This window comes from Leucopleurus acutus, assembly GCF_964270905.1.
Source record: "Leucopleurus acutus genome assembly, chromosome: 8".
NCBI lineage: Eukaryota > Metazoa > Chordata > Mammalia > Artiodactyla > Delphinidae > Leucopleurus > Leucopleurus acutus.
In genome coordinates this window covers 108,413,142-108,423,804 of record NC_139151.1, presented here as the reverse complement: position 1 = coordinate 108,423,804, position 10,663 = coordinate 108,413,142, and the positions used below count along the sequence as shown (strand labels likewise).

General features: G+C 66.5%; 1 protein-coding gene across 1 annotated transcript; it reads right to left on the bottom strand.

Moving 5' to 3' along the window:
* Positions 1-315: 315 nt before the first annotated feature.
* On the bottom strand, positions 316-10,443 carry CTSD (cathepsin D). The gene is made up of 9 exons (XM_082844273.1): positions 10,296-10,443; positions 8,087-8,246; positions 5,936-6,059; positions 5,352-5,470; positions 3,744-3,970; positions 1,978-2,100; positions 1,465-1,609; positions 1,272-1,370; positions 316-1,194 (listed from the first exon to the last, which is right to left on the bottom strand). Exons 1-9 carry the CDS (start codon positions 10,364-10,366, stop codon positions 1,027-1,029), a joined length of 1,236 nt encoding a protein of 411 aa, XP_082700399.1. The 5' UTR covers positions 10,367-10,443; the 3' UTR covers positions 316-1,026.
* Between the last annotated feature and the right edge of the window lie 220 nt (positions 10,444-10,663).

Below are 10,663 nucleotides of genomic sequence, written 5' to 3'. Positions count from 1 at the left end.
ACCTGAAAACCATGCCTCTATGAAGGTACTCACATAAGAAGCCCTGTGCTGTGCCCCACCCTGCTGATCACTGCTCCAGGCCCCCATACAAGCCAGTCCCCCACCAGTGGCGTCTTGGCCACGAGGCTGGGCAGGGGGCGAAAGTCTTGGGGTCTGGGTCTGTGAGCCAGGCCCGGGGCAACCCCAGAGGTGCACCCCAGGGTAGCTGGGTCAGCCCTCCCTCTGAAGTGACAGCAGGGCATCTGCCACACCAGCTCCTTCCCCACCACCCTCCCCACCAAGCACAAAACACACCGACACACAGTAAGAGGCCTAGACGGATTTTATTTTCATGCCAACTTCGCTCCCGGCAACTCAAGAAGGGGGCAGCTGCAGGGAAGGCCGGCACCAGCCCCCTCCCCTCCTACCCCATCCCCAGGCCAGAGAACACCCTCAATGCCCTCCACAATGGAGTCAAGCCCCAGGATGACCCCACCGAGGCCTCACAGGACTAGCTTTTGTCCCTTGCCACCCCTGCCAGCTCCTTCCAGCTCATGCTAAGGCCTCAGCTGGCCCCTTCCTTGCTGGGTCTAGGGCAGACGGGTGGGGGCCGCAGTGCAGGGCGCCGGGCCCCAAGCTGCAGGGAGGGGCGACTGAGAGGCAGCCTGGCGCTGGGCGGTACCGGGTGGCCAGGCCCCCAGGTGCAGGCTGGGGAGGGAACTACCCCGGGGCTGGGGGTCCTAGGATGCACAGCGCCCAGCGAGCTGGGTCTTCCAGGTTAGAGAACGGAGCCTGTGCACCACAGCCCCCCACTGGCTCCGCCCCCCACCCGCCCCTCCAGCAGACAACAGACAGACAAGCAGGCAGCTTTTCCGAAACCAGGGAGGGGGAAACCACAGAAGGGAACCCGGGCGGCCTCCAGAGAGCTGTGCTGTGAGTGCGAGTGTGAGTGTGAGTGTGTGGCGGGGTGGGGTGGCCGGGAGGGCAGGGGTGAGGCCTTCTCCTCCTCGACCCTCCTCCAGACTCTGCCAGTGGGTGGGGAGCCAGCTATGGCCTGGCAGCCTCGGCCAGGCCCACCCGGTTCTGGTCGCGGTCGAACACGGCGTAGTAGCGGCCGATGAACACGTCGCCCAGGATCCAGAGCGGCCCGCCGGGCGGGGGGATGTCCATGCCCATGAAGCCACTCAGGCACATGGTCCTCCCAGCCTGCGACACCTGGGACGGCCAACAGGTCAGCACCCAGGCCGCGCCCTTGGGTGTGCTCCGCCCCACGCCCCCAGCCCCCAGCTCACCTTGAGCGTGTAGTCCTCTGGGGACAGCGTGTAGTCTTTAGCCCCCAGCTTCACGGTGACCTTGGGCAGGCTGGACACCTTCTCGCAGGGGATCATGTACTAAGGGGGGATGAGGAGACGCTGCATGTGCGGGGGGAGGGGCACGGCGGCCCGGGGTGCCCGTCCTCCCCACCCGGCCCCGCCGCCTGCTCACCTCGCCCTGGATCAGCGGCACGGCCCCGATGGCTTTCTGCAGCTCCCGCACCTCCTCCACGGGGCCCACGATGAGGGAGGTGCCCGTGTCCACGATGGCCTCACAGCCCCCCTTACACAAGGTCAGGCTGCTGCCCACGTCTACCCTGCAGCGGAGGTGGTGTGAGTCCCCTCCCAGGGCCGCCTGGAGACCCCGCCCCCACTACAGGACTCAGCCAGAGCAGAGTTGGGTGGGAGGGGAGGGGAGGCGGCTGGAGAAGCCAAGAGCAGGGTTAACAGTCCCCTAGGCAGCCTGTGGACGAGGGGACACTGGCTGGAGCCCGGGTACGAGAGCTCGGCTGGGCACCAGAAGGTGGCCAGAGCACCCAGGGCTGGCGGGACACAGGGTCCAGGCCCACCCTGCCCAGCCCCCCTCCACCGCAACAAGGCCCTGCTGAGTGCGAGGCCGGGGGGCGGGGTCCCCACAAGCCACGCCCCCTGGGGAGCCAAGGGAGGGGCCCCACCTAGTACTCACTGGTCCATGTGGACCTGCCAGTAGGCCATGCGTGTGACGTTGTGGTAGATGAGCGAGCCCTTGTAGTACTTGGGGTCGGTGCCGCCCAGCATCAGCTCACCCCCGGGCTGTGCATTTGGGTCCCTGGGGGGGAAGGAGGGAGGGAGTCTGCTGCCCTGCCCACCCCTGCACCAGGCGTCCAGCCCGAGGACTGGGTGGACAGGCACAGGCTGGGACCAGGTCAGAAGTCAGGAATGGGAGGATCGATCTCAGCAGGTGCCCCAGAGCAGGACTCTTCCTGGGCGGGCAGGGGTGGAAGTATCCAGAAGGGGGGAGGGGCTCTGATCCTACAACCAGTGTGGACCGCAGGCCAAGCCCCATCCTGAGCAGAAGAGATCCTGCTTGGGCCTCTGGGCTCCTGGTCTGCCAGCTGAGGACGGCCAGGGTCAGGCCAGCTGGCAGACGGGAACATGAATGCTAACAGCTCGAGGAGCAGGGACCTTACCTGCCTGGAAGAAAAACCAAGGGCTTCCAGGAGGTGCCGGCAACCCTGAGAGAAGCTGAGCCAGCTGTTCCTGCCCCAGGCCCTTTGCACCTGCTGCTCCCGAGGATGTCCTCCATCCAGATCCTTCCATGACTCGCTCCCCCTTCGGATCTCAGCTTTTGACTCTCCTCACCTCTTATTTACACTTATATTAATACTCTGAGCTCAGCATCGTCTGCCCGGCTGTCCCCAGCACTCAGAAACACCTTGCTGAGCTTGTCCTTCCGCCACCACTGTGGCCTCCACCTCCTGTCACCTCCAAAACCCACTGTGTGGAAAGCAGATCTCACCTCCAGTGCCCCTCCGCACCCTCAGCCCTGCCCTTGCAAGCCCACTTCCTGCCTCAGCCCATCACCCGGGGAGTCATAGCGCTGGGCCACCCGTCCCCAGTCCCAGGCCTGGCCAATCTCCCGGGTCCACTGCACCTCGTCTGCCTCCCCTGGACCCAAGAGCTCAGGGGGAACGGCCCCACTGTTCACCTGCACCCCAGCATCTAGCAGGTGGCTTGGCCCCAAGCAGCTGCTGAGTATTTGCCACTGACCTAGCAAAGGACAGAAGGCAGTTCCCACAGAGGCCAGGCCGAGGGCTCTGGGCTGGAATTCCGCCAGTAATGCCCGGGGTCAGACCCCAGGGGGGGGCACGTAGGGCTCGGTGACCATGAGCAGAGCTCAGGGCAGCGGCCACCCGGCCCACGCCCTGCCGCAGCCTCACCCTCAGCACAGCTGCATCCCCCTCCCGTCTGGGGCTCCCTCTCGAGGCCCGCAGCACTGTCATCCTGGGAAGAGGCCGGGAACTGGAAGGGTGAGACCCCTCCCCAAGGACCCCCTCCCCAGCAGCACCCCCGGGGAGGCCTCCCACATGACATCGCCCCAAGCCCTCCCCGAGGTCACCCCCGCAGGAAAACCCTGGCCCTCTTGCCTCCAGAACTCCTGTCACAGATTGAGGCTCGTGGCCTGGTCCCCTGTGGGCCGAAAATGACCCGGGGGCTAAGACCACATCTGCCCATCACCAGGCCCAGGAATGGTGGGCAGACTGACGTGGGGGGGAACCCTGCCAAGACCCCGGCCCAGCTCTGGCTCTCCAAGATCCCAGACCCCGGTGAGACACAGCCTTCTGGAGGGGCTGCCTGTCCGTCTGTGAGAGGGCGCCAACCCATCCTGCAGTCGGAGGTCAGGAGCTGTGACCCAGCGCCTGGCAGGGTCCACGGGAAGGGCCAGCATGACAGGGACTCGCCCTAACCCACCTGTTCAGGTAGAAGGAGAAGATGTTCTTGTCCACCAGCTTCTGCTGCATCAGGTTGTCAAAGACAGGCACCACGCTGTTCACGGAGATGCGGGGGTAGGCCATGCCCAGGATGCCGTCAAACTTGGCTGCGATGAAGGTGATGCCCGGCTGCTTGGTGGCCTCCCCGAAGGTCTGCCTCTCCACCTTGATGCTGCCCAGGCTCAACAGCCCTGATTTGCAGGGCACCTGAGGGCCACGGCGGCGGGGAGGAGTCAGTGGGCCACGTGGCCCGCCAAGCCCAACGCTGGACCCTGGGCAGCCCATCACCTCCCGTCCCTGCGAGGGCAGCCACGGCTACAAAGCCCAGCTCAGTCGGTGCCTGTCAGGTAGCACACAGGAGACTCAAGAAGCGCAGAGGACCCAGAAGAAAGGGCTGGCAACCCCGGCCGGACACAGGTGGGGACAACAGGGGTGCGGGGCCCACACTCTGCCAGGAATATTTCAAGGATAGATGCAAACGGAGGGAGGAGGGAGGGTGGGGTTGTGAGCTCAGGCTTTCCCACCCACAGCTCTCCCTTCTGGCCTGTTCCTGCCCTTGGGGAACCCGTGACCCGATCCAGGACTCAAGGCCACACATCCCCCCTGCCCCACCCCTGCCACCACCCCCCACCACCACCACCAGGAGCTGCAGATAAAGACAGCACAGGATGTGGGAAGAAACGGCTGTTTGGAGCTGAACCTAGGAGGGGAACGTGCTGGGTGACATCCCATCTCAGGCCCAGAGAGAACCTGGCGGAGGGGCCCCTGCAGATAAACCTGGGCAGGCAGATAAGGAGGGGGAGGGGTGGCCCACAGGGAACCACAGTGCCCCTGACCCTCCCCCCACGCCTCTGCCATTCCCCCATCCAAGTACTGCAGTACGCGGCCTTCCCGGGGCTGGGGGCTGCGAGGGGACCATCTTCTGCTTTGCTCCTCTTCCTCTACAAGTCCCAACCCGGGCCCCTCCTGCGGCCTGGCCCCAGCAGCTCCACCCCAGAGCTCGTGAGAGGCGCAGGGGCACGGGCAGAGCCCACAAGGGCCCCTCAGCCCTCCCCGGGGTAGGCGGGCACATCCTGCAGGCGCCCCCTGCCCCCCAGCCACCCCGGCTGCTGCCCACTCCCGCCCAGCATCCTCTGCAGGTGCCCCTCTGCCAGCAGCTCCAGCTGCAGGAACCCCGGCCATGCCTGACCCCATCACCCAACGGCATTTCCACCCAGCTCTGTGGCCAGGGGCCTCACCACTAATCACCCACGGGGGTCCTGGTCCCAGAGCCCTGCCCGGCGCTCTTACCCCTGTGCCTCAATGGCTCTCTGCCCACTTCCCCTTCCGATCTCCCAGCTGTCACCCAGCCCGCATGTGCGACCACGTCCACCCCGTCCCCGTCCCACTACCACTTCCTCACCACCAAGCACACTGAGCTGCCCCACCTCTGGGCCTTTGCTCAAGCTGAACCCCCAGGCCCCTCGCTCAGCTGACCACTGCTCGCCTCCCGAACTAAAGAGCCCCTCTGGGGAGCTGGCACAGACCCCTGCCCTGGGGTTCAGAGGGCAAACCCCCTCCATGGGGAGTGGCCCAGAGACGGACTCACCGACACGGTGTCCTGGCTCAGGTACCCGGACAGGCTGCCTGAGCCGTAGTGGATATCGAAGGATGTGCCGTTCTTCACGTACGTGCTGGACTTGCCACTGTTGTACTTGTGGTGGGTCCCTGCACCGGCCGGGAGCCTGTCAGGCTGCCCGCCGGGCCACGACCAGACCCGCTGGGCACCCCCGCCGCCTGCTGCAGCCCGTCCACCAGCCACCCTCCCAACTCGCTCCATCCTTGGCTCCCATGGTCCCAGCCCAGATGCAAGCAAGGGTGGAGACCCCAGGGAGGGAAGCCTGTCTGGTGTGGCCGAGAGGTGGGAGCTGCGAGCTGCCCACAAGGTGCCAGGACAGGGCCACCAGAGGTCTGCGCCTGCCCACCGCTACGCCTCAGGACTGGAGGAGGCGGGCTGAGGCTGGACAGCTGAGCCCTAGCGCCCGCCGGGACAGCGCATGCGGGAGAGGGATGGAGGGCTGCATGCCCCTCCCCAGGGCCACTACCCTCCCGCGTCCATGGCAGGCAGGGGCTGGGCCCGGCCCTCGGTCTCCCTCTGGCCACCAGGGAGAGGCGTGGGACGGGCTGACTTACAGCAGGCGATGTCCAGCAGCTTGCAGTGGATAGACGGGACCCACAGATTGGAAGAGCCGGTGTCAAAGACCACCGTGAAGCACTGCGGGGGCGTCCCGATGCCGATCTCCCCATAGTACTGGGCCTGGGTGGGAGGTAGGGTCTGTCAGGGCAGGGCAAGGGGCACCCTCACCTCCCCACGGGGCCCAGAGAAGGCCCGGGCCAGGGGAGGGGCCCAGGGTCAGATCTGCTGCCTCGGCTGCCCACCCCCACCTGCCCCTCCCGAGCCCTCGGTCCTGGTACCCATGGGCACTTCGGGTTCCAGGGCCCCTGGGGACCACCCCGCCCCTGCCTGCATGTGAGCTGGGGGACAACCACCCCACGTGAAAGAGACCCAAAGCCAGCAGTGGAGTCAGTGTCGCGAGAGGGTTGAAACGCCTGCCTGAAGACCCTCTGTGATTCGCGGGTCCAGGGCCCCAGGAGGGAAGACCTCCTCCCAGCGTGGGGGTCAAGTCAGGGCCTGACTCTGGGGCCTCAGGTTCCACGGGGCCAAGCCTGGAGGGCCCCCAGGCAGAGGGATCTAGGTGGCCAAGGGCGCAGGCTGAATCCCTCACTGCCAGCCATGCTACCTTCACTGCTCTGGGCCTCAGTGTTCCCACCTGCATACGGGGCAGCAGAGGCTGCCCCGGGGGAGGCCCAGGTGCTGACCAAGGGCTCAGGTGAGCATGAAGGGGGCACGTGACCCTCGGAGCCTCCCAGGGAAACCCCGTCTTTGGCCCTCTCGCAGATCAGAGAACGTGGGTGTTTTTGTCTGGAGTCATCTGGGCCTTGCCTCCCGGGCACTCCCTTCCCCAGGGAGGGAGGGAGGCTGGGCCACCAGTTGCTGCAGGATTCTGGCTCCAACCCCTCCAGTCACCTCTTGCCGGCCACTTCGGCAGCCGCTGACTCATGACCCGACAGAAGTGGCCAGACTTGGGGGGGGGGGGGACAGGGGTCAGAGAATGACTCAGCAAATCTCCGTTGTGTGTGTGTGTGTGTGAATGTATGTGTATGTGTGTGTATGTGTATGCGTGCGCATGTGTATGTGTGTGCACGTGTGTATGTATGTGTGTGTATGTGTGTGCATGTGTGCGTGCGTGTGTGTGCGTGCGCGCGCATGCGCGCTGGGGGGACAGGAACCAGGAACTGGTCCGTCAGGCCCCAGGCAGACGGCCCCTCTGACCAGCCTGATCACATGCCTGTGAGGCCACAGCTTCCTGGCACGGCTGGGGCTCCAACCAGGCAGGAGAGAGGGCAAGGCCACCCGTCCCAACCCTAAGTGGACCAGAGGATGGATGGCAGCAAGGAGCTGGCTCCCCAAGACCCCGGGGGCAGGGGGTACAAAGAGGATGTCACCTGGGCAGCCCCAGAGGTACCAGGCTGGGGCCCAGGACCTGGCCCCAGCTTGCTGTTTGGCTTCCAGAATGTTCCACCTCTGAGCCTGTTTCCCCCTCAACGGGCAGTGGGCATAAGGGCTGGCCGCTGACCGAAGAGGAAGGTAGGGCCCAGGGACTGGGCCACAGGTTGCCCCAGGCCTTCCAGCAGAATGGGCAAGAGCACAGAAGCTCCAGGGCAGTCAGTGCCGCCTGGGCACACAGGCGATCCAAGCTCAGGGACCCCCAGGCCCCCACCCACAGACTCTCGGGCAGGCCTGGGCCCGATCCTGGGCTCCTCCGTGCCGTGCCCAGCGCCCTCATCCGTAGGGGCTGACACAGCTCCCCCCAGGCTGACCGCCAGGATGAAGACGCCGGCCCAGCTCTGAGATGACGGGGGCGGTACGTGGGGGAGACGCCAGGGAGGTGCCAGGGCCGCGCAAGTCAACCCTCTTAGCCCCTCGGGACGAGGCCCAGGGCGGGCAGGGGAGCTGGGTAGGATGCGGGAGGTCAGAGCCCTCAGTCTGGAGGGGGTTGTGGGCAGCAGCCATGGCGAAGGGCATGGCTCAGAAGCCCCTCCCCCATACCATGCAGCTGAAGCCCCCAAAATCACTGGGGCTGAGAACACGAGTATTTCACCCAAATCCGCGCTGGCTCACAGAACTTGTCCTAAGAGCCAGCCCCTGTCTACAACTGCGTCCGTGGTCAACCCGCTCCCCCAGCCCCTGGCCGCACCCCCCCCGCCCCCACCAAAACTCACATCCATGTAGTTCTTGAGAATCTCAGGAATGGGCCCCTGGGTCACAGTGGGCACCCCCTGGGAGTATTTTGAAATGGGGCCCTTGGCGATCAGGTCTTCCATGGGGCCCCCCATTTCCGACATGGTCCGGCGGATGGATGTGAACTTGTGCAGCGGAATCCTGTCAAGACAGGGGTCCGGGCTCGTCAGGGCCGGCTGGCTGCCACCCCACCTGGAGGCTCCCACACCCACACCCAAGCTGGAGGCCCAACCGCCCCCCCAGACAGACCAGACCCCCCCTCTGGTCTCTTCTGACCAGTGCGGGCTATGAGGGTGTCGGTGGTCACCTGTCACGTCTGCCCAAAGCCCTCCGTGGAGTCCCATTTGCCTGGCCCTCTGGCCAAACCTGCCACTCTCCACGCAGACCCCACGTTGAGATGGTCCCAGTTTACCCATCTGAGTTACGGGGTGGCCTCCTGCCTGTCAGATGGGACTTCCAGGCCACCCTCTCCGAGAAGCCCTCCTTGCCCACCCCCCAGTCCCCCGCACATGACCCCGTTTCCTTGCAGTCCTCACCCCAGGCCACACTGAGCCCAGCGGCTCTCTCCCCACACAGGCCGAAGGGGGGCAAGGTTGGCGCCTGGACCCTGGAGGCAGGGGCTTCCAGGCCTGCCTTCCTCCACGCAAGCCCCAGTGCCCCGCCTGGAGCACCCTTCCCAGCACACACGCCAGCCTGGGTGGCCCACCCAGCACGAGGGAGCAGAGTGAGGGGCCCTTCTCCATCCCCAGCTCCCCAGGGGTCTGAACCCACCCCAGGAGGTGGGAGAGGAGAGCCACCAGACCAAACAGAGCTACTGGATGAAATGTCTTCCCAGCTCTGGGGACCTTCGAGTTCAAGGTCACAGCTGGCTCTTCCTCGCAGGCCAAGGGCGTGCTCCAGGAAGATGGGCCTTTCACCTCTTGCCTAAGACTGGAGAGGCTGGAAAAGCCTGAGGTTCTTGCCTGGGGGGAGGGAGGGACACACCCTCCAGCAACTAAGGAAACAGGTGCCTGCGGTCCCATAGGATTGCGAGATGTGAAGGGCTGGGGTTCAGCTGCCCCAAGAGGCCCCAGGCTTCCTTCCCCACTGCCGTCCACCCCCGGGGGAGGGCCTGGGGCTGAGGCCAGAGCAGGCTCAGGCCTGCAGGAGCTCCGCCACAACTGCTCCAGCTGGGACTACTCGCCCCCAGGCCACAGCGCACACAGGCTCCCACTCAAGAGCCCACACAAGCCAGCCCTTCGGCAAGGTTCGGTCCGCTCTGGCCCCAGCCAGCTCCTGCAGCCCTGAGACCTCACCCACCTGCCCACAGGCAAAGGCCCACAACAGAGGTGGAGGCATGCCTGCCCCTGCCAAGCACAAAGGCCCCGCGGGGGGTGGAGGGCAAGGGTGGGGGCAGGAAGGGGTGGGCGCACCGCACCCCTCCCCTGCTGGGCGAGCAGGCTGCCTTGCGAGGCCGGGAGGGTGGGGGACCCTCCGCCTAGCTGACACAGCACGGCACAGCCCTGGACCAGGCCCGATAGTCCGCGGAGTCACTGGGCCCAGTGGAGCCCCCCAGGCCTGAGGAGGGCATGGTCCTCACCGGGGGCGGCTGATGTTGCTGCGACAAAGCCCCAGCCCCAGGGTGGGGGGAGCCGCCCACAGCCTGGTGCCGGCTGGGCCGTTCTCCCAGACCCACTCCTTAGGCCGACTCCCTCTGACTCCGGGACGTGTGGGTCTCCTGGTGTCCAGAGGGTCTCCCAGCCGGCCGAGGACCTATGGTAAGATCTCCTGGGACACACCAGGTGAGACCACAACCAGCTCACATCTAGTAAAGGGGACCCCAGGCAGGAAAATGACTTGCCCAGGCTCAGCGGGCTCCTGGGCCTACCCCTCGGTTTCCCGACTTCCACCCGAGAGCGGGCTCTGAGTACAGGCTCCCACCCTACCTGTCCTGGGGACGCTGGGTCGGTCCAGTCACAGCCGCCCTCCCTCCTGCTTCCTCCGGTCCCCCCAAGGCCGACCCCATGGTGGTAGAGAGGAAGGGTCGCGGGGCTGACAGGGGCTCTGGGCGACCCCGCACCTGCAGAGGTCCCCCCGCCCCGCCCGAGGGTGGACCCTGCAGTAGTCCGCGGGGGCGGCAGAGCCGCATGCCGCGCGGGGCGCTCAGGCGGTGCCCGGGAGTCACCGGGGCGCGCGAGCTGCGGGGCTCACCTGACGAGCGCGGCGGCGGGCGCGGCCAGCAGGCCGAGGGCGAGCAGCAGCAGCAGGCAGGGGGTCTGCATGGCGGCGGCGACCCGGTCGGAGCGGACAGTCCGAGAGGTCGCGCGCTTATAGCCGGGATGACGGCGCAAGTCGGGACGGGTCAGCTGACCGGCTTGTTTGCACCCCGGCTGATCACGTGGGCCGCCGGCGGCGGCGCGGGGGCGGGGCCGGGGCGGGGCCGGGGCGGGGCGACCCCGGGCCCGGAACAGACTCTCCGGCTCGGGCCCGCGCACGGCGGGCGGGGATGCGCTCGCCGCCCGTCCCACTCGGGCCCCGCCCTGACCCCCCGAGAATTACCGAGACCCGGCCGGGGCAGA